A 27,362-nucleotide genomic window follows, 5' to 3' on the forward strand; every position below is an offset into this window, starting at 1 on the left:
TGTACTTAGTACACAAGGGCAGTATGTAGACAGATAATCCCAGAGGTTTGTACTTATTTTGACACTCTATCCCCTCTATTAAAATCTAAGACTCCAAGTTACCCTACCAAGCAAGGATAAAAAGGTGGTAGAGATGCAATAGAGGTTATGTGTGGACTAGCAGCCAAGACTCCTACATGCTTGTGCTAGAACGTATTTAAGGAAATAAGAGACCCAGAATACTTTGAACTTTAGCTGTTCAGGTAGAGAATTCAAGAGCAGGCTTCAGCCCTAACTTGAGCTCAACATGATGGGATTCTTTTCTGGGGAAATGGAGAAAGATTATTCTGATTGTTTCCTCAGTGTCTATCCAAACTCTACATGAATTCAGTTCGTTTTCTGATGTTCACACACACCCCAACCATATCCTCTTTGCAGCCTATTTGATTATTCATCTACTGATAAAACAAGACATTCTACATAATTTTCTTTGGTGTTGTGCAGATAGAAGTTCAAGGTCCTAGAGGACTAAAGGCAGCACGACCAGGGCATTCCAGCCAACCCTAAACACAAAAGTCTCAAGCTGTGTGTGAACTGTCACAGCAACAGAAACAAAGAGACTGTCAAAATCTGCCAGAAACATCCCTGCATTGCCAGCAAACACCCTCTGCTGCACTGATCAAAAGCAAAACAGCACCATAATAATCCTGGTACTGTCTACAGCTTGCAGTCTATCCTAAGTCTCAATAGTGAGTGCAATGACATCACGTCAGGAACATGGGACATGTTCCTGCAAACAGGCTCTGTCCTGACAGGGATCAAGCAATGGAGGTTAACTGCATGATCCAAACTTTGTCAGGCTAAGAATGGGCTGCTTTACCCCTGCCCTGGCAGGGTAAACAAGGAAATACATTGGGTACATATAGACAGGACTTTTCAGGCTTTATTTCTAGGCTGAAGGTCCAGGCATCTAATGCATTCAAGAGACACTGGCTTCAAACCATGGCATGCCAACAAACCACTAATGCAGAGTGGAATCTGTGCTCTCCTGGTCACTGAATGTCACAAGGTAAAAGTGAAGTTTGTATGGTCACTCAGCCAGGAAAGGCCATGATCACGGTAATGCAGCATCCCCTACATACTCTTCAGTTCTGGGTCACCAAGTGCATCTCTAGCCTGCCTCCCACACAAAGAGTCAAAGCTTCCTACGCAGTAAGAAAGCTGCTAGGCAGCAGCTGCTCTGTCATTTCATGATTATACTTCCCCTTGGTAAGCCACAAACAGTTATCTCCCCTTGCTCATTTTCCTACTAGGGTACATCTTCTGCAAATTACCATCTGTACCTCCAGGGAGAAATCACTGTCCTGTGTTAGAAGAACTGGATTTCAACAGAGTGCCTAGAGATGTGTCAGTGGCTGTGCTCCTCCCTCTCCAGCTGCAGACAGAAAACAACTGGTTTTTGTTGTTGTTTTTTTTTTTTTAAACCTAAGCAAGCTTCATTACAGCAAAAGCTTATTAGTTCAGTCTTGAAAACTGTATAGTTGCAAACTTCCTAGGAGGAGCACCTTTCTTCTTTGGCAGTATCTAAGGCCTTTTGCTCACATGTCTCATGCCCTGGGCCTCAGGCTGCCTTCAGGCATAAAAGGACAGAATAAAACAACTTGATACATGTTTCCTCCCCATAACAAAACCTGAAAAGGCAGGAGTGCTGTTTGCAACAGAGACCTGTTAGACCTGAGCTGGACCACAAAGACCATTTAATCCCCTGCCCTCCATTTGAGTCAGAGTTGGTCACTACACGGCCTGGGAACGATGCACCGAAGCTGACAACACAGCTCTAATCCCTCATTAAAAGTTACCTGCATGATAACCTTCTCTATAGAATGGTTCTGGTCTTGTTCTGGTTTTGTTTAGTTTTATTCTAAAAAGCACAATGGACCAGTGCTTTTAGCCTGATTATAACTTAACTGATCTATTTCCCCAGCTTAAACAATTTACCCTGGCTTCAGCTGAACCTGTCTGGCAACAGCATGAGAGAAGCAGGAATAAGCTGCATGCCAGTACCAAACAAAAGCAGCAGCAAACTAGTGTTTGTTAGTGGGTTATAAGCAAAACCATCACCTTTTCTAACTGGACATCCAGCTTTACTGCAGGCTCAAGAAAAGCATCTCGGCAAAAAGCAGCACCAGGGCAAACACATTTTCAAGGCTCCTGAGGACCTTTCAAGAGGTCACAAATGTGCCACAAAAAACCCTTCTGCAAGGTGTTGATCCTCTTGTAGGTTTTTTGGGATGCTAGGTTTTGTTTTTGCCCCCCATAAGCATCACACAGCAGTATTCAAGAGACCCTGGATCTAGACTCCACCAAGCAGGGCTTGGCACATAAAACCCATGTGAAGTTTTCACCCTCCAAGACAAAAAAAAACCCCACAATCTTCTTCCCAAAGCTTACAGATGCAGGGATGTGGTAACAGGCATCTCCCTGTAGACACTGATGACACTATCAGGGTATCAAACATCGCTATGCTCAAGCACTTGCAGTGTTACGGGAAGGGCTGGGGAGGTAAGATGAACTCCTTCTATGAGATCTGAGTTCATGCTACATTAACACTGAGAATAGTAGAACTCTACGGATAACAGATGATGTGGCTTTGCTCACCTGGCCACCTGTATTTAACAGTTTGAAATACCTTTGTTGGCACATACTGGTCACTTGGGAGAATAAACAAACCAGAATTTAGTTTCAGTTGCAGGCTTGACAGATCAAGTGTGACCTGTACAGCTCATCAAGAACAAAGCAGAATTAAATTTAGGAAAGCTGCTCAGTTGTTTGGAAGCTGAGAAATAATTAGATTTGAATAACTTCAGGTATGAAGATAAGTGTCATGCCTGCAGCTGATTTGGATACTAAAAAGCACAGATTTACAAAACAATTCAGCATTCCCATTTCTAAGAGATAAGCATCAGCCTTCTCCTAGATTGCTATCTTCTGCTGAAACCTTTGATTTAGACTAAGCCAAAATCTCTGCTCCTCAGTACAGTAAGGCCACATGAAGCTTAGATACAACCTCTAAAATAAGTTTTCTTCTTTATTAAGGGAATAACAATTTCATATTAAAAAGCATCTGCAGTCAAGATAGGAATTAGAGGTTTCAGAGAATTTCTTGACTTCTGAATACCTGAAAACCACTATATAATTATAAACAGAAAGTGAAGAAACTGGGGTTAGAAGTCTCCTTGTTCAAATCTAAAATTGCTTAAAGAAAGATCAGGTTCCAGGATCAGGACCTGTTTGGTGTCATTTCTTCTGAATATCCCCTTTTATGGCAGATCTCACTGCTCAAACCACTGATTTTATGCAACCCAGGAAGGAAACTCCAGTATCTAAAGCCTGTAGTGATACAGTTTTCTGATAAAAAGTGTACTGGAAATTCTTCCACAAATGGAAATGAAAGGAAAAAGTTAAAATGCTGCACCAAATTTGGCTTATTACTTTGTGCTCAATCAGATTCACACTGAACGAGGCTGCAGGGTGGAAAGGAGGAGTTAAAGTTTATTGAGTTAATTTAATTTACTCAACTTAAAGATTTATATATTGGAGAAAAATAAAAAGCCCTGAGCCCTATTTACCTGATGTCACCCCATTCTCCCTGCTTTCCTTCACTGCTCAGTAGTCCAAACACCTTAAATCTGCAAGGAAAAGGCGGCAAAAAAGAGGGAGAATAACTAAAGCCAGTTAACATCTAGATTTACAACAGAAGAGATCCTAATTACCTAGGTCCTAGGTGACATTTTGGCCTTTTCTGTATTATTTTAGCCAGTACTTCTCTGCAAAAATAAGGTATAGTCTCCCCACAGACACGAGTTACCTTTATTTTCAGACAAGTAAAGTAAAGCAGAGAAAGGTCAAGTAACCTGACTGACAGCCGAGACCCAGAGCAGGCTGTTCCACCCCAGCAGCCCATGCCCAGTCCACTACCCAGCAGGGAGACCGCTGCAACTTCCCTGCTTGCAATCAGCCGGCACCACGAACCACAACGGGGAAAAAAACTGATGCAACCCACAAGTTCTCAGTCTTCCAAAATATTACTCATGTCTGCCCTGGCACTAAATCATCCACTCTTGAACAAGGAATCCCATGACCTGCCTCTCTCCAGATAACAAGCTACTTCACCCACACTATTCCAGCCTACTGCCCTCTCCCTGCTTCTTCACGGAGTTGTTCCCTCACAAATGTTACCCCAAGCCTCATAATAGCTGTTACTGGAAGAAGCCCCAGTAGTTCAGTCTGTGGTTTCTACTTCCAGCTACAAGTTAATGCACACAGGCACAAAGGCACACAATGACAAAGCATGTTCCTGCCCATTAACAGTGGCCGGAAAATACCAGCCTTTCTTGCCAAAGAGTTTCTGCTGGATTGCTCTTCATTCATTTCCATGATTAAGGTTTCTTTCCTTTAAGAACTTTCTATTCTCCTTTCTTGAAACTGAGCATCTCTCGGGGTCATTGCAGGTCATAATTTCATTTTAATTTGAAGTTTAACATCAATACTCAGCTCATATTTCAGCAGCTCTCAGTTTATCTCAGCTTCTTCCAAAGTGAATGATAATACATTGCTGTGCAATGAGGTCACATGCAGATGTAATCCAGAGTTCAAGATTTCATTGAGATGCTTCCCTTAAAGTTTTCTTTTATTTTTGCTTCTCCAAAGCTTTCCACCCACTGCTGAATGGCACAAGGAGAAGCCAGCTGAGAGCACAGCCAAATTCCAGATGGTTCTCTCTCATAACATACTTCTTAATATAAGATTAAAAGCTTCCTTCTCTCTGCTTCCCTCAAGGAAAAAGAAAATAAGTCACTTCTGTGGAAATCCCTCTGAGCGTATGGTGGGCAAAGACACTCTAAACACTAACCTGGGTTGGCAAGTTCAGGGTAAAAGGGATAGAAAATTAAAGGATGAATACCGAAGAAGAATTTATGATGCCAGGATAAACCAGGTGGATTTCACAGAGACCAAACCAACAGCAGGAGGCCACCTGGAGCCATTTGAACCAGAGATCTGTACACATACCTGCATCAGATAAGCACTCTGATCTCAAATGGGTTCCCAGCCATTTGACTCCCACCTTTGCTGGCCAGCTCATCTAAGGCTGAGGGCAAAGAGAAACACAAAAAAACAGAAACAGCCTCTCTCATTCACTGCTCAGCCCTTGCCATGCAAAGGCACTGGAGCAACACCTCCAGGTGAGCAGAAGACAAGTCAGAGATTTCAATGTGGGTGGGAAGGCTCACAAGCCTTACATAAGAAGCTGTCTTGATGCACTGGCTTCAGAACAGCAAGGAACAGAAGGCAGGTGTGTTCCAGGCTGAAGGCTATGTACACATATATCATCCAATAGCTCACAGGAGGAGGAGAAGACAACTTAGAGTTTCAGCAGAAATGATGCAATGAAATTAAGAGAAAATTTCAAGACAAGTCACTGGCTCTTGTCCCTCATATTGCTCAAAGATCTTAAAAAAAAAAAAAAAAAAAAAAAAAAAAAAAAAAAAAAAGAAAGAGATGGCAGGACCTTTGTTCTAGACTGGCAAAACCAAAAAGAATCACTGAAGAATACTGAAGTCTTCATATAGGAGAGCCTTCCCCTGCCCTCCAGATAACGTTTGTTTGCTTACAGCTATGGACACAGAGCAGGCATTCATTTTACGAAATTAGTAATTAGTCTAGTGATCCATGTTATTCATAAAGCCAGATCAGAGGATTCACAAGATCCTCTCTGGTCTTAAAAATATATCCAGAAGAGAACAATTTGCCATTGACTAAATTTTTGAAAGCTAATGACCTACTAGACTCCTTCTCACCATAGCCATCACCACCCCCAGACTTCCAGTGGACAAAATCCATATTTCATTTTTTAGTTCAGGAAGTTTCAAACAAATGCCTTTACATTAACATTTCAGATTGTTAACCAAATGGAATAAATACGTCCCTCTGCAACAGCAACTGGAGACAGAAGAGAGAAGGTCTCTGCTTGCAGCCAGCAAGTTCTGCCTTGAATGGAAAGAATCTGTGCAAGACATTTTCCACAGATGTTAATGGAAAAACATTTCAGAGCACTGCCACATTTCAAGCCTATTGTGGCAGGAAACACTGAAGTTTCATGTGCACAGTCCCCAGCTCATATATAAAAAGCTTACAGGCCTCCTGCTGTTCTAATAGATCACATTGCACAATGCGTATCCACACTAAAAACCCCTCCTTGAAACATCACTCAACTTTGATCTGGGAGGGAGTCAAACTGGAAGAAAGGATTTCCAATCCTAGCAAGCCTCCCCACTCCTATCAAACACAAATCAATAAAAACAACCAAGAAAGAAATTCCTCCTATTACTAAAAGCTTCATGTAAAACCCTTTAAGGGCTTCCTTCTGCTGAAAACGCTGTTTCCGTATTGATCATCTCCCTGCTCCATCCCTCTTGGTGCAAGCTGAAAAATGCTGTCAAAGTCCAAGCCTTCAAAGTAGAGAGGAGACTGGAACACCTTCTATTTTTGAGTTGTACTGTCTTAATATATCCTTCACCATGAAAACTTACAGTTAAAGTGCTTTTCTGCTACGCTTTGAGAACCCCAAGTCAGGAAAACTGCTACTGAGTCAATTGCACTAGCAGGGACAAACACACTCAACAAGCTACCCATCACTCAGGATTTAGCAGAGTGATGCTACCCAGCTTTTACAGTTACCTGGAAAGTTGCATGCCCCTCTGCTTTTTCTGACCCTGTCCTGTTGGTATAGTCTCTCCAATTTTGGGGAGCCTCTCATTCTCCCTAGAAATGACTAGCTACTTCAGGACTGCTGCCTTTCGCTGTTCACATTAGGGAAAATCTGGCACCAGCTTCTTTTACCGAAGAACAAGTTTGAGAGGTGCCCATACCACAGGATGCAAGACCAGGGCATGATATCTGAGCTGTGCTTTTAAGGCTGCTCCACAACTTTGCCACTTACCTCTAGCTCCCTGATTCACTCTTAGCTTGCATCAAAGACAGTACACCTCAGCACGCAAAGTAACACACCCACAAAACATCTTCTGTCTTGGATACTCAATTCCAAATAATTTTCCAAATAATAATTCTGCAGTTAGTCCATTCTAACTGTGGTCATCACATGTCCTCATCATGCCCAGAGATTAATATCCAGCAAGGATATCCGAGTAACAACTGAAGGGACACAAAGTTCATTCATCAGTTGAAGAAGGGAAGGTATTTGAAGAGAGATTTTGCTACATGCCAAGATTATTTTGGGAAATAGCTCTCTAGTAAATTGTGCCTGGGATCTCATTTCTCTCTTCGTTCTTTTCTAAAGAATGAAAGACTGACAGGGCTTCAGGACCATTCCTCCCTCTGCTCCTGGAATTTACACATTCCCAGGGCAGTGCACCAGGCTGCCTCCCTTTCTTCACTCCACACTCCAGAAACCCTATCTGGGTGAAGAGGCTGGGAGTAGAGAGGGACAGAAAAAAAAATGCAAGACTGCAACATGCACACTTCCCTCCACTGCATAGCTCACAGGTCTCCTTCTGAACCATCAATATTAATAGCATCCTGCCAAACTTCTTGAACGGGAGTTCAAAGTGACATAACACAAGCAATGTTGGGAGAGCCGCCAACCACCACTTCTGTGCAAGAAAGCCTCCACATAAGAGCTTGGAGGGGAGGGGTTTGGGACAGGTTTCATTCTTGCTGATTCCTTGCATCACCCCTTTGCAAATGCTGCTGTCCCACTGTGTTAGACCCAGATATCAATGGTAATAAGGCTAAAACTGTAGCCCATTAAACAACACTGAGAAGTCAACAAATCTACAGCAATATTAATCTGTGACAGTGCTACTCTAAGAGGCACTTGGAATACAGACAACTAATAGATTACTTTCAGCATAGTAACTTACCATAAAACTGAAAAAAAAAAAAAGCCAACCAGATATTACCTGGTACTGAGAGAAGCACTGAGATGAGTCAATGTCCTCTCTCTGGCCAGTTTAGGTCAGGCTGCACCTTCACTATGGTTTGTACCAGGATGCTACACTTCAAATCTTCTTACAAAGTGAGGTCCTCATTGCAAGGCTGTCCCCCTACACACAGCCCTTGTCCTTTTCCCAGTGTGCCTAGTGTAAGGAAGTTTAGTTTTTAGAAATGATCTCACAGAGAATAGTTACCTTTGTAATGGATGGAACCAGAAATCAGGTTGCTCTTGCCTAGTCACAGACACACCTAAAAGCCTACAGCCCCACTATTATAAAAAGAACAACTCACACGAAGAAAAAGGGATGTGAGGTGAGACCTTCTCCCAAACTGTGCTTGTGAATAGGAATGTGCTTGTGAATCAGAGATAAAACAGCTAACTAGAGAGCTCCAACATAGGATACAACTTTGGGCAACACCGAGAGCTCTTGAAAACTGCTCGTCACCAGCTTGGGTTATCAAATCCTAATATGAACCCAGTCCTAAGTGCACTACCATTACAAAAACAACTCCTGCAGCACTTCCCACTCACATAGCATGATAGAAAGTCAGTGTTAAAATCGATCTCTGACGAACCAAACCAATGCTATCCCTCTCTCCCTCCCCCCAATAATACACAACAACAGGCAAGCTTCTCAAGAAAAATCTTAACAGGCAGGCTATGTTACAGCTGAACGTGAGGGTTTCAGCAAGGATATGAGGAATAGGATGCACTTTTCTGGGTATTGACATTCCTCCCAATTTGTGGAGCTTTGTAGTCCATCCACAAGGGGCCTCTAAGGTCTTCCACTGGCAGGATACACTAGCAGAGACAGCTAAAATGTTACCATTGCCTCAAGCGGACCATTTTCTGCAATTACATCAACAGGAAGGTGTGCTCAGGCAATTTAATGCTATGCTATTCAAGTCTGTTTTGGAACAGAAACCCAGATTATATCAATATTCTTCCAGAGCAGCCACTACCTGACAGCAATCTAGTGACAAAGCTGGCAAATGTGGCAGCAGTTATTCCATACCGGGAATCAGCTCTGAGCCTGTAGGACAATAAAAGCTGCATTAGTAAAGAAAAAAGAAGGGGTTATGATTACGACCAATTCACTACATGTCTTTCTGTAAACAATCAATAGCACAAAGGACACAAGTACCAACAAAGGAGACAAGCAAAGCTCTCAGCCATCATACCATTTGGAGACCCCCTCCATGTTTCAAAGCGTAGGCATTTCCCTGAGACAAAGGAACCAGTGAGAGAGCATCACAGCATGGGCTCCCTTTCCGGCTTAGATACACAGTTGCCAGATTCTATACCAACCTGAAGTCTGGAAGTCTATCTGGATAGGGTTGGATAAGCCATTCACTGCTTCACGCCACATGCCACCACCACCTGGAGACCAGGCAGTCACCACGCAGCGATACAGCCCAGCATCAGAAATCTGGGTCTGATACATCCTGTAGCGGAACTCATTCTCCTGGACCTTCTCCAGAACCACGCCATCCACACGAGTCTGGTCCGTCCAGTCTTCCAGCCGCACTACTGAATCCTGGTTCAAGGAGATTATGCGAGTGGTTCCATTGGGATTAGACTGATCCGTCAGTGGCTTCTCTGCTGTAATGAGGACAGAATAGCGTGGCGTCTTGATGTTTTTTGAAGACACTTTGCACGTCATCTCAAAGGTGTGGCCTGCTACAAAGAATGGCTTCAATTTCACCGCCTCCACTGTAAGTGTGTAATCTGAAGAGGGAAGGAAATAAGCAGCAAGAGAGGGGTTAATAAATAGGTGCAGATATTTATGCAACACCTTTCAATCTAGAAGATTACAAATAAGCAAAGTACATTTTTTGGAGAGAGAAATCCCAGCACATTTATTTATACACATGTGGACTTCTCAGAATGCGACTCAACAGCACATACATACAAGTATACAACAGCTTGGGTCAAGATGCAAGAATTTAAATGAACACTAAATAGTGAACAGATAATGCAACATACAGGTCACAGCATGACAGGACCTCCAGGATTTCTTTTATTCAGGAGTAAATATATTAATCAGACAAGACTCACTCTCAGTTTTACATTGGATGTGGAAGAACACCCCCAGCAACAGGGTACAAGGACACTGAAGCACCCATGCCTAGCAACAACAGTTGCCACTAACTGAATCAGTAGCACTTAGTGTAGCTTCTTTTATTTCCCTTCAAAATCCAGTCTAACAGCAATGCAGACAATTCAGCTGAACTCCCAAGATCAGTTGAAACTGCATGACAAAAATTTGGTGGTAAGATGAGATGTCTCCATCCCCAGCATCCCCACGTACACATCTCTGTGTTGGAAGAGTTCAATACACCTCTGCCTCCACATGTGTTCTTTTCCTCTGCTTCTCATGCATTCACCTGAGTACAAGACTACCAGAAGCCTTTATATTTCCCAACAGCCCGTTTGGCAGCAAGACTGCCAGCAACACTTACTGTTCAGTTTCCTTCCCTCTCTTCAGCATTCTCCAAGTCTGCCAGCTCCTAATTCCCAAGAACCCTTTAATTACAGGGTTTGGGAAAATCATACATCTAGGAGCACAGCCTCAAGACACAAAAAACTCAAGCTCACAGTGAGAAACTGAGAAAATGAGGAGTGACTGAAATCAGAACCAGATAAAAGGAAAGGGTTGCTAGTTTCTAGGGTTGCTGGTTGCTAGTTTCCTGGCACTGTGATGAAGAAACATCCCACGCACTCAGGTTCTTCCTAAGGAAAGGGTGCTGGGGCAGAACACACAGCTTACAGCTACTTTCCAAATAAGCAGTATTGCAAAAAGTCAGCCAGTCTGACTTTCTGAATTACTTTGCTGCAACCTGCTCTCCCTTCCCCACATTATTAAAAAAAAAAAAAAGTGTAGACTACACAGATCACCTCTATGCAAGGTGGAACTTCTCAGGAAAAGGGAAATAAGCAGTGATGAGATTGTAACACATACTCCAAAACTGAACTAAATGCAGTAATATTTATGCCCTCCCCACAAGAGCAACAAGATACTTGTCAAGATTACATTTTGCAGTGTTTTGCCTTCAAGCAGCAGTTTTCACAATGAGTAAACACAGCCCACAAGATGAGAAACCCAGTATGACAACTTTAAATCAGTACTGTACAAAGCAGATCACAGAACAAAGCTATATAAAGAAACAGCAGGAACGGGAAGGCTGAGCTGCTTCTAGTGGTCTAGCTCAGCATAGAATTACTTGATAGTCCACACCAAACCCCCCTCACACTTCCACCTGCTAAGCAAGTGGGAATATAAGAGATGTACATTTAGACACTCAGGGTACGATCACAATTGAAGTTGCACACACAGAATCATTCTCTGCTTCACTGTGTGAAAACTCATCATGCATCTGATTCTAGACTTCAAATCCAGTTTTCCCTCATTTTGCATCCAGGAGATTCTGATATCACCCACTTCATAGGGTTGCAGCATTTAGGAGCCCAGTGCAGAACAGCTTGCTGAATATTTTAGAAATATAGTAGACAATTATATTTTGCCCCAAAAGCAGAAGCACAAAGAGCTCAGGGTACTTCTCTGCCATATACTGCTGCTTTCTAGGCCTTGTGAGGAGGCTCTGGGCAAAAATCCTTCCTGAGGCAAACTTTATTTACGCTGTTGATCTTCAGGCTGGAACACAGAGTCCTATACACCAAAAAAAGAAATCTTGCATTTGGTGTCTCATAAATGTGCTTAGGACAAATACCTTCACTTGATCAGAGCAGTACAGATGTAGCCGAGAAGACAACTCTCCCCACCATCTGGGCTCCAAATGCCTTACTTCAACTACTACCTGAGCCGCAGGTCAGGAAGCAGTACATGGGAGTGTCTTGTCCCCTGCTAGGACAGAACAAACTTTGTTCCTAGACATCCCATCCTGACTTTCTATTTGAGGGCAATAGAAAATGCTGCTTTTACCAATTATTTTTGCTAAAGAGAAAAGAGAAAGGAGTGGTGGTTGCATGGGACAGCAGCAGAAATGCCATCTGTACAGTTTGGGGAAGAAAACACCTGAGGTCCAGAGATGCAGCTGGAGAACAGGGGTAGAATTAGAAATGGTTAGAAATTAGGATGCTGAACAGAGAGCAGGCAGATATATTCTTATCAAAGTCCTTTCAAAGGCTTTTTCTACCATTTAAAACCCAAAGCTCCTTAGGTTAGATGAATACAGAAGGCAGAGGCAACTCCTCTTACATGATACCGTAAGAAAAGCAGACAAGAACAGAGAAGGGGACACAAAAACCAGCACATACAGGTGCTGAATGTTTCTTGTTGTAAGAAAGCCCAAAAAAAGATCAAAGGAACATTCCTGAACCTGCAATAATATTAGAGACCTGCATAAGTAGTACAGTAAAACAACCAAAAAAAAGTCCCATATCCTTTCAACTAGAAAAGCCTGGATTGCCATCCTTAACAGAATGGTTCTGTGCCAAAATTGTTCTCCTTCAGTAGCAGCAGATGAAATGTAATTAGCACTCCATCACCCGCACCTAGAAAAGCACATAGTTGTCTCTGTGTGTGACAGTCAACATTATGGGAAAGAGAAGAGACCAAAGATTTGGCACTTAGGTTAGAAATAACAGTAATCTGCAAGGAAAGTTAAGTGAGAAAACAAAGTTTCTTCATGTTTCCTATGTTAACATAAACCACTCATCAGATCTTTCAGCATAGGATGGGCCAGAAAGGTCAAAGAACACTTTCTTCCAAAAACTGCAGCCTAAAATCTCATTTCTACCCTTCTGAGAATTGCCAACGAAGAAATTTCTGTGCCTTAACCACTACCTGCCTGCTTACCCCTCCACATACACACCTTCAATCCCACGCAGAGTCTCATGTCTTTTTTGCAAGCTACATCGATGAAAAGCATGACAAAAGACAGCCCAGTCAGTCATATACAGGCAGCTGCAATCTGCAGAGTTTACATTGGAAAGTTGTAGGGGAAGAGATCCTAAGTAAACCATACCCAAAGCTTAAAACCAGTTTGGGCACTACTCCAAGACAGAGGACTAGTAGCAGAAGAAATTCTAGCCAAATGATTCAGATAAAATTTGAGTAATAAACTGTATTTCGGAGCCTGGCAGTGCATGCTTCTGCCTTCCACAGCTAGCCAGTCCAAGTGGTTAAGCCACACTGTAATCCTCCTGTTGCTCTCAACCACGAAGTGCATGCTCAGCTTCAAGAGTACTTCCTGAGTAGTGACTAAAGAGAATTTTCATGTAATCTAAACCAGTCCAATTTCTAGAGAAGCCTAACAGCTACAAGGGCAAGGAGACTTTAGGAAACAGCAAACACCTTCCCTGCATTCCACTGTCTCTGGTCAGAGAAGCAGCATGATGGCCATGGCTAGCTAACTCGAGTCAGCAGCCTCAAGCAACGCCTTCCCAATATTCATAAAAGCTTCTTCATCCCTTGGTGCACTAGCTTGACTGCAAGTACAGCGAATGCAACAGACATTAAGGTAATGACAGTTTTGCCTTCATAGAAGGAAGAGGCCATACAACACCCTGAGGTACAATTGTAGCCCCAGCAGCTCTGATACCAAGAGCTCTGAAAACACAGCAAGGACATGAAGGCCCGAACCACAGCCTGATACACATACATACAATGGCTCTCCCCACCGTTGCGCACACACAACTAGACGACCCTCCCTGGCCTGCTCCCCTGCCAGACAAAGAGCATAAAACCCTCACACAGCCACAGGGATGAGAACCCCAGCCACCCCCAAATGGGGCTTGTACACCTAACTCAACACACTTTCTTGTTCCTACACCTGAAGTGGCACATGCACCTGGCACCCTGGTGCCATGGACATGGCAAATTCTTTGCTCAGGAGGAACTGTAGGTCCGTACTATGCGGTGTCTATTATACAGCAGCAATGGTAGAGAAAAGTGGGTGGCAAAACTATCACCTGTTCTCTATTCGCAGGACTTTCTGAAAGATTCAGATGTCCTTGCCCCCAGTTAAATATGATGAGAGGGCCTGGGCAAACATTTAGGACAAGTAACATTACGTTAAATAGAATTATTTTGTAAATCAAAGACAGAAGTATTAACAAAACCCCAAACAATAGTACCTTTGAGATTTGGAATTTCACTTAAAAGGTAATGTTCTCTTTTGCAAAGAATTCCATGCAGTTCCAAAGCTGACAACACTTGTTTAGGAAACAAGCACCAGTTCTGCATTCCACTGCAAACAGCAACTGTGTTTTAAATATAAGCAGTACTCACACTCAAATTAATAAATAAAATTATATTTTAAATGACCAAACTTTTTTTCTGTGTTAAAAATCATCTACAGAGCTAGTCAAAAAAGGTTTCCTCCCTTTCTTTACCCCTTTTTACTGATTGGAACTTTTATTCTAGATAAATAAATAAATAGCTACAATATAATTGATGATTTTTCACTGTCAAGGTAAGATAAAGATGCTTTCTTTGTCATCTTGGCAGGGGAGAGGGTAAAAGAAAGACGGGAAAAAAAAATCAGGCAGATCATGTCAAAAACAACAGTGATCTATGATAGTGATTGGCTGCATTTGCAAAGCTGAGTAAGCAGAAAGACATGTGAGCATTATTGGTCCCAAAAGAACAAAACAGAAAAAGAACATTAAAAAAAAATTCAGTTAAAATGGGCAAAAATACAATTTATTATACAAGGCACAAAAAAAAGACTGACATTTCACATGATGTTTACATTTCAAGCAAGGGCTTCCTTATCCTGAACACCCCTCTGTGCTTACTGACTCACAGACACAACACAAAACCATTTCTCCACCCCCACCCCCCCGAGAACCGCTCTAAAGTTAACACAGATGATGCAAGTAATGAAATAGTTGGAAGAAAAGTCTCTACGCATGCACAAGCTACCCAAGGAAGAGGCAAATTTCTGTTCTCTCCTTAGGCAAACACGTGGGAGCCTGTTTGCTGGCTTTTATAAGCAGTAGGAGCAGTTAGGGACTCAAATCACCAGAGATACTTGTCAAAACAACAGTAAGAGAGCAGAGGCAGCAGCAGATTAACTCCTTCAGAGTTGCTGGTTACAGCACGGGGCTCTCAGCTGAGTCCAGAGCTCACAGGAATAGGTTATGGCAGGGGACAGGGCACGCAGAGAAAGGCATCTATGGCACGACTACTGAAAGAGCAGGGGCTGCGTGAGGGGTGGAAGGGAAGAAGGGGAAATCAAACCTATATATTGCCCTCCCTCCTCCACTTATATACATATACCATGCTTTTTCAGGAGGAAAAGGTGATTGTAGGAGAGCTCTCTTTCACATCATAAATCCCCCACTAAGTTTTGCCAACAAAATGTACTTTTCAGCATGGGGACTATAACATTTACATTTGCATTGCAAAATTAGCAGAGTTTTTGGAATAAAACCAGAAACGAGGGAATGTTCACACCTGTCATGGTTTGTTTTCCCTCAGAAATGTCAACACAGGCTGAGACTTTTCAACTCCAGCTGGTCTCTCTAGCTGCTCCGAGGGCGACGATCCATTATGCGTGCATGCACATACACACACACTCCGTGTTGTGGCATAACAACTGAACTAATTGTGACCAGCATTCAGCATTAATGAGAGATTTCATTCCTGCTGGAGAAGCCAGCTTCAGAAAAAAAACCTTTTCATGGACCACACTTGGTCTGGGGATGAAGGGAGTACCGAGCAAGCAGCCCACTATTTCTCTCTCCACTGAAGCAGAATCAGAGCAGTACCTCTCCAATTTGCTGTTTAGAGACTATCCCTAAACAACTTAAAACCGATTACAAACTACTTGTCTCTGAAATACAGTTCTCTGCCTGTGGCTGCCTGAGCTAGACTGTTAAACAAATCTATCTGGATAAATGCAGATTAGCTAAGCACAGATTTTTGCCAAAGATGTTACATCCCACAATAATACTGCTATTCCTTCTGTCTCTGTGCCACAGACCCTCTTGCATAACCTCACACCCAAGCCAAAAGGGTATCAGTCTACAGGACATCCAAAATACAGACATCTATTTTAAACCAGCATTAAGCAATTCAGGTAACTCTTCTAAGAAATGCTTCCACAGTCAGTTTAAATAAGAGTTAGTTCACTTCTGCCTAAAAAAAGGCCCAGAACCAAGCAAATCACCGGATGACTTTGCTCCGCCATTCAGTTATTGATACTGTGGTACTATTATGCCCATGAACTTCCTCAGAAGCACTCTCTTAACACGGGCTTGTAGGAGAGAGGAAAAAAAACCTCTCAAACTGACAAGACAGAAAAGACTTGAAGTGAGTGACATTCCTCTTTTCACCCCAAGACAACCCTGTTGCTAGCAGCAACCAAAATATAGAGACCAAAATACTCAGAATCATGAAAGGGGGCACTGATCCCAACATCACTGCTGGATGCCACCCTTGCCACAATGACAACCTGACTCCTGGAAGTCTTAGCACAGTATCTCTGCTTTGCATTTCCACTCCAAACTGTTGCATAAAACTGGTGAGTGATGTTAAGTAGTTACTTTCCTTCACAAATAAAAGGCCTTTACACAAGGTAACAAGTGTTTTTCCCTCTTCATAACACAGAACTCCATTTCCAAAACCAATCAAGCAGGCTTTCCAGCTAACAGCCATACTCAAGAGAAAGCTATCTGAGCTATCCAGATCTTTCAGTGAATAAGTGCAAGGTTCCTACCTTGTGTAGCCCAGGAAATGCTGACAGGTGCAGAAGTCATATCTTTGCTTTTCACCCAGGTGTTGTTGCGGTGCCTACTCCATGCAGAGATGACACAGAAATAATCCCCTCTGTCATTTTCTGAAGTCCACTGTATTCGTAAACTGAAGGTGTCAACAGCCTTTTTAAAGAAGATTATTTCCCCATTCTGAGTCCGCTCTCTGCTCCTGTCCCCGGGCAGCAGAGTCCAGTCTGCATCCATCGTGGCCAGGAGTTCCTCTGTCACCACATCATCACTATGCAGGCGCTGCCTGTAGTACCACGAAACAGTGAAGCGGATGTTTGCTTCGGTGTCCTGTGAGTTTATGATCCTGCAGTCGAGCTCTGTGGGGTCATCTGAAAACTTGGGTGTTTTAGAGGCATTCAGAAACACTTCATAGTCTGGCTCTGCAGAAGGGGAAACCCAGAAGAAGGAGGTTAGGAGGTACAAGCAGAAGGGAGAAAGTGCCAGGGCTTTTTAAGAGATAATGCTAACTTCTGACCTCCAGTCTGTGAAAGCACCTGAGCTACAAGCCAAGTGAGAGCATATGCATTTTTCTTACAAAACCTGGAGACTGGGAACTTGGGCCCCAGCTCTCAGACTTGCACCAGTCTGAGACAAGTACCCCTTGGCCTGCATTTCCAAACAAGACCTTTTGTTTCATATGTTTAGTCAGACCACTTCAGAAAAATCAGGACTAAGATCTTGTCAGGCAAAATAATTCCCTTCTTTAGGCCTGGCCCTAAGAACCCACCACATGGGTTCAGCTCCAGCCCAGCCAGTCACCTTCTGTACCTGTTCAAATGCCCGGGGCTGCCTGCAGCAACAGGAGACTGGTTATCCTCTAGCTTTGAACTGAATAGAGACATCCCATTTCCCCAACTCTTCTCCAGGATAAGAGGCCATTTCCCGTCCTGAAGTGCCTTCTTTTCCACACTGAACCATCCCATTATGTCTCTACAATATGGTTTAAGAACACTACAAAACAACTCTAAAAACAAAAGCCTTACCCACTCAGAGACCCAAAAAAAAGGGGGCTGGCACAGGTACTACCATTGGCACTGGCCACAGCCAGCACCAATAACGGTGCACAGTAAATTTCAGCAGGCAATATAAGAGTCGAAGATGCGTAGATCAGAAGAGCTCCACAGTCTGTACAGACCAGTACACGTTGTACAGCTATGAGGCTGGAACACCTTAAGCTTGAAAGAATGCCTGAAATTTACGAGTTAATAATGGTGCTGTAGTATTTAAATCTGAAATAGCTTGCTGTCCAAAGCCTAAAAGCGATAAGGCAGCCACATGACTATTTTCTTTCAGTCTACAGAGATAGTAAAGCAAAAAGATTACAGCAAGAACCTCACACCACAAAGGAAATACATATTTATTTACCAGTGTTAGAATATTTTTGTGCCTTGTTGTCTACTATAATTCAGAAAAAAGACTAGCTTTCCAACTGTTCAGACAATACTCATCACGTGGCTTTTACATTGTAAGTGTATTCAGCACTCTATATTTATTTCTCGCTTTATGTTTTATTTGGCATTTTGCCCTCCTAGAAACAATTAACCAAAGCTATAATTGGGACAGAGAAGGCAATCCAAGGCTAAAATACTTAGGCTTAGCTCACCAATGAGCCAAGATAATAAAGCATCTTAATAGAACTGCTGTGCAAACGGTGTGTACACATGCACTTTTGGACTTCAGATGCAAAGGATAAAAACAATTGTATCAAGCAAGCTGATGGCTGCTACGTCAGCTTGCAGCACGTCTCTCTCACCATTAAGTGTTATACACACAGTGTCCTTGCACCTATCAAGGACAAGGGCATTAATAGACACCAGACACTAGAGTATCTAGTGATACCGATGGTAAGTTTCTGCAGTGTAAAGGTAACGCACAAGCATAAAAGTACTGTTTATTTAAGTCTGTAGTACCAACATCAACGTAAGTGCAGATTTCTGTGCATTTTCAGTATAAGGCAAAATAAAAATGCACAGAATTCCTCTGCTGCAACCAAAGCACAGTTTGTTTAATAAATGTGGCCAAAATCCACTTTTGGTGTCACTCCCCATAGATCCTACAATTACATGACTTTTCCCATCTCATTCTCAAAAGACTAGTCTTCTCTGGGGCCTCATGATATATTGCTCATGCTCTGCAATTTTCTTATAATTCCCCCTTGCTTCCCATTCCACCCAAAACCAGAAGGCATTCAAGACCAATTAATATTTTCACAGCAACAAAGACTACAAAATCAGAAATGTACTCTAGACAAGAACACCAGAAGGAAAAAGTTGCAAGAAAATGGAGTACTTAGAAAATCACTTCAGGTTTGTTTTATTTGCAGGCAGGGGAAGGACAGCTAAGAAGAGTTTTGGCTTTGACAGCACCACTCCACATAGGCGCTTCACCCTGACAGACACTCAAACAGAGGATTTAGAAAGAATAAAAGGCTGGCTGGATAAACCTCATTCCTCCACTCTGTCAGCTGTCAAAGAACAGCCTCACTGACAGTTCAATGACTTAATACTCCAGCAGCTCTTAACTTCCATTAAGGAGGAGGAGTTAGTGAATTCTGGCTGCAGTTGAATACCTTAAATGCTGAAAATTTATTCTTTCCCTTGCCCTAGCAACCAAGCATCTGCTCAAGAGCAGATTTTATTCTCTCCTGTTCTCAAATTATGCCAAATTGGAACGGAAAGAGTCCTACGGTACGGGTATTATGAGAGTACATGAGCATGCAGTACACCTGTGCATGTATGAACCTGTGTGCACACATGCACACGCACACAACTGGGGGAAGGAGAGAACACTCTCAAGCTGCATGTGCAATCTGAATGGCTGAATGAGGACAGGAAAGGAAGACGTTCATCACTTGCGCGCTTCTAGCACACATTACAAGGATACTTGGAAACGGCCACGGCTCAACTGCTCCATACAATGCTAAAATGCAAAACTTAAAGTCATTGTCGCTAGGATTTAACCCTGTGACACAGCTATTTATTTCTGAAAGCCAGGCTTCAGTGTGGGCTCTCTATATGCTGGCATCATTCAGTACATTTATGGTGGAGGAGCAAAACCTTTGTAACAGGACAGTGCCACCAGTTTCGGATGACAAAAGGCTCTGAAAGGGTACATTGAGGTTTTCGGCCCAGAGACTTGCATCCAGTCAAAGCTGGGAACAAACATCAAGTGCTACAGCTCTGCCCATTCTCCCCCAGCTCACAGCTAGGTTCATCCATGTTTCCAGCACAACCAACATTTTGTGAATTTTAGCAGATGCAGATACCTTACCTACAGCATCCTGCAACACTACCCTGAGTTTCATTTCTTCTAAACTGAAGCTCTTCTCTTCCCAAGATTAAACTAGGAGATAGGATGGGTAGGCTGACATATCTAGACCTATCCACAAAACAACAGGTTTTTTAGAACATGTGCTGGAGTTTCATTTTTAGTATTTCTCCCAAGTAACTTTATTTCTAAAGGTATTTGCATAAAGAGAGATCTCCAGAGCTTAAAGAATTCAGCTGGGATAATGCAAAGCAAAAGCTTCACAATCTGTAGGGTGCACATGAGACAGCGGATTTCCAAAACAGATTCGTCTTGGGAAAGGCGCGTAGGGAAAGATACTGTCAGCCTGCTCTTGTAGGCCAGGTAGATCAGATAAGCCCATTGAATCTTTTAGCAACATCTTCTGTTCCTCATTCAGGCAACAAGTCTTAAATGAACAACTGTTAAACACAGCTGCTTCTAAGCAGCTCCTTGCAAAAAAGTGGATATTGATGGTATTAGAACTGTAAGAAAGGAAAACCACCAAGAACAACTGGTGGAAAAAATGGACAGAACAAAAAGATGACCAAGCTTCTGTAGACTTCCCCCCCACCCCCACCCCGCACTGGTGAATTAAAAGAACTTGCTGCAGAAATGCTGAAACAACATATGGAAGCCATAACTTTGAGTGCACAAATCATCCTTTGCTTGTCCAAAAAGGCTAAAAATCCACTCATCTCTAGGACTGAATGATGAAAAATGCATCACGCTGAGTGGGATGTTAAATACTGCAGTAAAATCTGCATTAGTAGCCACTATGCTAATCCATATTGCTGGCATTAAGTTAGCTACAAGCCAGGTCTCTCTCAGTCACACTACTCAACAGCTATGTGACATTGTCTCATAAAATGGACATGTGTGTTGAGGGAGGAGAATAAAGCCATATAAAGTCATGTTCCATTCTAAATGCATCAGTAGGTTGTAGTGTCTCTCTAATTATTGAACCCAGATACTGTACATACAGGTGATAGATGCAAACAAGAAACAAACTTGCACAGCAAAGGTTCTGCAAGGTCCCCTCCTTTTTCTGAAGGGACCAAGGAATGAGCAGTACATTACCCGTGAAGTCTGAAAGTAGAATCACTCACCTAATGCTGTCACCATCACACTGACTGGCGCAGATGTCCTCTCCACCACCTTATGCCAGCTCCCGTTGTGCAGTGGTACCCAGACAGCTGCTTGGCAGAAGTAGTAGCCAGAGTCTTCTACATCCACATCACGTACCAACAGGCGATAGGAATTCCTATCTACATGGCTCAGACTGATGAGAGTTGAATCACTGACAACAGAATCATGGTCCATGCTCAGCAAAACCTGAGCATCTGACAAGGTATCATCAGGTGATGCAGAAAAATACCATATCACCTCTGCTTGGAAAATACCACTCCTGTCTGTTGTGATGTTGCATGTAAGATCCAGGGAGTCTCTTTCGGTCACAGACACATTGCTTGTTGAGATGACCACATCTAGAGCTTAGAAATGAAGAGACAAAAATTCAAACAAAAATATATTAAAAAAAAAAAAAAAAAAGGAAAGAAAAAAAGAAAAGAGTCCGCTCTAGGTTATGCAGGACTTCAGATTCTATTACAGAAGCTTTTGAAGGAGCTCAGTAGCCCTACCTTCATATGCCTGTTGGTTACTGAGCTGTATTACCTATTACAAGTGAAGTATATGTCAGTCAAGCAAGGGATGTGTTGGGAAGTTTGGAAGCTGAGGGTGTTGGGAAGAAGGGAGGGAGAACGGGGTTTTTATAACTCATCATCAACTGGTCCACAAAGGCTTTGTCCCAATCACAGACCACACATGAGATTTGCACAGTAGGAAAATGTGTTCCATTCTCCCAGGAGGGTGCAGGTGTTTCAGTGCTATCTCTTAGAAGAGAAAGTATCCACTAAAATCACTAGGAGCTACATTAGAACTCAGTTTCTGCTGAAGTGGTTTTGAGCTCCTCTAGCAAAGCACATTTAGATGAGAAGCAGCCACAGCCACATGTTGGAGTCCTGAATGACCTCAGGTGTGTTGCAGAAACATGAAATGGAAGCAAATAGAAGACAGCAATAACTCCTTATACTGCTGACTCCTCCACTTACTGCTTTAACTAACACACACTGGGGACTTCAAAGTGATGCCAATAGCCACTTAAAACACATTTAACAAACTCCTCCACTGGCCAGTGAACATTTTAATATACATAGCACATATGGTCATAGCCAGCATTCAAACAGGACCTTCTGCATTCTGTAGGTTATGAGGCTGGCCACAGCTTTGTTAAAAGAAAGCCACAGGATTAAAGTGTCAAGACCAGTAGAAAAGCTGGTGAGCGGTGAACCAGGGGTGCTGTATGTGCTGCTTGTAAACCTCAGTGCAAATCATTCACCAAGTTACCTGGCCACTATGTCTCCACTTGCTCATTCCCTCATTCTACATTGCCTACAAATTAGATTTGGATCTCAGCACAGCACTGTACCCACAGTGTGTAATACAGCTGCTCTTAAAGTCTCAGCTTAGGCCAGGGCTGCTACATCAGTAGATCTTCTCAGCAGATTTACAACCAAGACCATGAGCAAAAATATAGATTCCTGCCTTAAACAGGCAGCTACATCTCTGGTGCAGATTAATGACTTACAGGTAAAACTATACTTACTACATAATAGGTGCCCACCTGTAAAAGCTTTCTAGGATTATCATCAGGAATGAGAGACAATATATAACAGACAAAACCAAACTCAGCAGCCACAACTGTTGCTATGGATAAGATCAAGCAATATTCATCTCACCATTCATCACCTGATAGTGCAGAGCGATCAAATTGAACAGAGGGGAGCAAGCCCCACCCAAGTGGTAAAGCAAAGTCCATGGTCTGATGAGTATCTCACTTGGACACCCCTCACTGTCTTATCATGGGAGTAGAATCAGTAGGAAAACCTAGTTAATTTAACAGACTAATACCAGAATACATAAAAGGACTCATCTGCAATGTTAAGAGCAGCATTTCTCCTAGAAATATTTCTGTCTTCATGAAACAGTGATGGGCATTCAGAATCTGGCAGTATATGTGTACAAAGAATTTACCCATATATATATTCTCAATACTCTTTTTTTCAGTTACTGATGTGTCTGAAGGCCTCACTTAGGGTTATATACCTGTTGTGCAAGGCACTAGTAAAAAAAGACATACAAGAACAAAGTCGAGCCCAAAGATGTCATTATTTTAGGAGATGAAAGTGATGGGCAAGTAGACAGAAAAGCAACAACAGGAAAAAATTAACCAAAACAACAACAAACAACACAGTTACACAAGTAACCTGTGCATGACTTTTTTCATTGGATTTGTTAATTCATCATTTTGTTTGTGGTGGTGGTGTTTTCTTTGGTTTTTGTTTCATTTTGGTTTGGTTTTTTCGTTGTTGGTTTGTTTTTGTTGTATTTTTGTTATTTTTTTGTTTGGGTTTGTGGGTTTTTTTGTTTGTTTTTGGGTTTGTTTTGTTTTGTTTTTTTTTATTTAGCTTCTACAAATTCAACCTCACAGTTTACAGCAGGTGAGAATAAGGAAAGTGCAGCAACCAGGCATACCATTTACAATTCAAGGTCATTTTAGTATGCAAGTGCAGAGGTCTCAGGTATCAGCACAAGATGCTATTGAAGTCCTACTACAGGATGTATGGGCAAAAAATATTCCCAAACATTTTGCTGGAGAATAACCTAACCCACTTAGCGTAACTTTTAAAAAAACTTCATGCCTCAGCCAAAGTGCCTGCTGAGCTAAAAATGACAGCAAAAATCCCTAACCAAAAATAAAAAACAAACACAACCAAAAAAACCCCCACACAAATCCACACATCCAAACCGCACTAAAAAACTTCACTACTACTGGTCCTGGCCATCCTTACCCTGTCTTCAGTCATTGATGAAAGCCCACCTACTTAAACTAAACTCTCCAGAAGTATGACAAAATAGAGAATTACAGCTCGAAATTGAGTCCTGCCTCAGAAGAGAGCACCTGCAAGCTTCACTGTGTAACAGACACCCTGAAAAAGGGAGGGCAGATTGATTCTGTCAAATTTCACAGGCTAAGTACCACCAGGATACTAAAACTACATCCAAATGAGCTAGCCAAAAAACCACAGCAGTTCTAAGATCTCCACATAGTGATTAAAGGATTACAAAAATGAAAATATAGCCTTTACTGTCTGAATACTTCTAAAATATTATAATAATCTCACATTTCCGAGGGACCATCACTGACTGTTTTTCTGCCTATTGAGTGACAAGATGCACCACACCCCGCTTTCCCTCCTCCAACTAGCAGTGGTAATGCTAATGCAATTAAGTGCTTAGTGCATCTACTCCTGAAATCCATATGGGTAGGGATATCCGGATATCCTCAGAACAGCACTATATGTATTTTTGTCTCCTTAGTCAAACATGTCATGATATGTTTAACAGAACCATTACTGTCCTAAACTGCTGCCAACACGATGGAGCAATCAGACCAGTGATCCAGTGTCAGTGATAATAAATTATCATTGCCTTCTCCCTTTCTCTTGATCTTTCTGTGCTATTTTAATAAACAACATACAGAAAAGCTTCACATCTGTGACTGAATCATAAGCCACTTTTATACGGCAAGTGCAGCTTTTCAGTGCTATGGGACAATTCTATGTTAATGAGAGAGCAGAAGGAAGGTTTGGGGTGTTAATAGGTTATTTAAGAAATACAAATGGGTGTCAATGTTTATTTAAGAAATACAAAACCCAGAAGCAATCTGAACTAAGGATGAGACCAAATCTAGGTCTAAGCATCTAAGAGGTTCCAGTCAACCCTCGGATGCCATCACACCCCTTGTCCCCAAAATAAAAGCTAGAGAAATTGCACCAAGCATTTTCTGTTGACTCAGATGTAAACAGGCGAGCTAACCAAACAACACTCTAGGCTCTCCTGGAAGATATCCTCATTTAGTTCAGCTTACCCAATTTCAGCTCTCAAAGTATCAGAGTCTGGACACAGCAGTGCTGTAGCTACAAGCTGTGACCCCAGCCCACCAGTAACACTCACCAGTCCGTTGGATTGCCACACTTGCGATCTCCACGCTCTTCTCCTGAATCTTCTGCCATGAGCTATCTGCTCCTCTCACCCACTCGCTCACAAGACACCTGTAGGCACCCCCATCCACTGATGAGGCCTGGGATACAGATAACCGATACGTGTCATTTGCTCCTGTGTCCAAACGGATATCTCCATTACGGTAGCGCTCCTCATAGCCTGGACCTGGCTGGAATTTGCCCTCATGAGTCAAAGATAGGATGTCCCGCCAAGTCGATCCACTTTTGATCTGCCAAGTCACATGCAGGTGAGTGTGCTCCGGTGAGGTGGTAATTGCTGAGCAGCGCAACTTGAAGGAGTCACCCTCAGACAGCCTGAGAGACATTGAGGAACGTGCTTTGGAGCCACTCACCGTTAAGCCATCGGAAATCACTGTTTAAAAAAAAAAAAAAAAAGGCCAAAAGACACAAACATCATAAAATGGAACCAAGAAGAGAACACCCACACTGACTTGTTCAGAGATGAGGCTGTAAAAATACCACAGAGCAACACCTGGCCAATCATTCCTCCTTCCACACATCAGTATATTCTAGGAACAAGGAAATTTGGCTGAAAATCCATTAAAGGAAGTGCTCCACTTTAAACAATCCAAGACAAGCATTCAAATTAATTTATCCTTCCCCTGATTTTAGTTTCTCATCCAAATGTCATCTTTCTGACTATTCCCATCCAGAACTATCTTGATTTTCATGGGAATGAAAGATAAGACACTTGAAAAATATAGTCTCCAAAGTTATTACTAAAGAACCCTAAATGAGAGAGCAAAGCTAGGACATGACCATCATATCAGCATGCTAAAATGGAAAAGGAAGATTACCTCCTTCATATAGAAAGATCCCTAAATTACACTATAAATAGCAGGGAAGACAGGGTACGTTTTTTACCTGAAGTTAGCCTCTCTACCCAGAGGCTTAGGAACATTAAATATTTGCAGACTAAGACTGCTTAGTTTTCCCAATTTTATTTACTAGGCAGAAAAAAAAAAAAAAAGGAAAAAGTGTTTATAGTAAACAGCCTTTCTTTGCTTCTTCACCTCACTTGCCTTTGCTGTTATACTTTCCAAATTTCAATTTTGGCTTTAGGAGAATTAAACAGAAACAGCGAGAAGAAAAAGAAGAAAAAATAAAAATCACAATGCTCATAAGTAACAGAAATTCAACAGTCTTAAGAGTACATCTATAATTAATATCAAAACCAAATTTAGAGCACACCTCACTCTTCAGAAATACCTTTCACTTGGACCTCTGCATCATAATTTCCCTGAACGGTGGCATCAGTGCTGGGCGTGGAGCATTTGTATCTCCCTTGGTCAGTTGGCTGGATGTTTCTAATCACAAGTTCCACAGCATCGTTGCTGCTCCGTCTCAGTTTGATATCCCCGTGGCCCACGCGTTTTTGGTACTCCTCAGAGGTGAATGTAGAATCCCAGGTACTCACTATCCGCAAGAAGTCAGTCTCCCGGGAGAACTCCCAGTCAAAGTTCTGTTCGCTGGGTCCATCGTAGTCGCTAACGCTGCAAGGGATCACCACCTCTGTGCCCACGACTCGAATAAGAGGGCCTTTGGGCACCCTCACAACACGCCCTCTGCAGAAACCTAAGCAGAAGAATAAAGAGAGAAAGAAAGAATACACAGTTAACAAAGGAATTGCCAGGAGAGACTCCAACCAAAAAAAAAAAAAAAAAAAAAGAAACAGAATAAGGCTGGGCACCCCACATACAAAAAGACAGAAATAGCAAGAACAATATTTCTCATTAATATTTAATCTCACTGGAGCAGGAGCCCCTAAACACACCATTTTACTGTGGGCAATCTTTGTTTCATTGTTTATTTAGTAACACATTAGGTAACAAAATACTGAGGGAGAGGAAACCGTAGGAAAGGAAAAAAAAAAAAGGAGAGAACTAGCCACTGCTCTAATGAGTACCAGTTTCTCTACTACAAACCAAGGTGCTATGTAAGACACTTAAACAACATTAACAAGTGGTTTTCATTACTACAATGAGGGCATAATCTAATCAGGAATTTTTATAACTCTTCTGCTGATATCAGCAGAGGGTTCAAAGTAGGAAACTAACTCTTCCCTAGCTTGAAGGCTCTAAGAATAGTAAGTTGACTTTCTCCAAAAATGAGCATAGTCAATCCTAACCTGAAGGGTCACAGCTTCTTTAACACAGGTGAGCTTCCCTGCCTTCCTAATTGATTTAAAAGGAAGAACTGATTTCAGA

At 42.3% G+C, this 27,362-nt stretch overlaps 1 protein-coding gene across 1 annotated transcript in view; it reads right to left on the reverse strand.

Moving 5' to 3' along the window:
- The window catches only part of PTGFRN (prostaglandin F2 receptor inhibitor), a 69,990-nt gene that overhangs the window by 14,243 nt on the left and 28,385 nt on the right, over positions 1 to 27,362 (reverse strand). Inside the window, exons 2-6 of the mRNA XM_065065300.1 lie at positions 26,365 to 26,730; positions 25,088 to 25,507; positions 21,121 to 21,504; positions 16,681 to 17,106; positions 9,302 to 9,721 (exon numbers count right to left, since the gene is read on the reverse strand). Coding sequence (XP_064921372.1) covers positions 9,302 to 9,721; positions 16,681 to 17,106; positions 21,121 to 21,504; positions 25,088 to 25,507; positions 26,365 to 26,730 — 2,016 coding nt within the window. The remainder of the gene's footprint in view (positions 1 to 9,301; positions 9,722 to 16,680; positions 17,107 to 21,120; positions 21,505 to 25,087; positions 25,508 to 26,364; positions 26,731 to 27,362) is intronic.

This window comes from Columba livia, chromosome 1 (genome assembly GCF_036013475.1).
Source record: "Columba livia isolate bColLiv1 breed racing homer chromosome 1, bColLiv1.pat.W.v2, whole genome shotgun sequence".
Lineage (NCBI taxonomy): Eukaryota > Metazoa > Chordata > Aves > Columbiformes > Columbidae > Columba > Columba livia.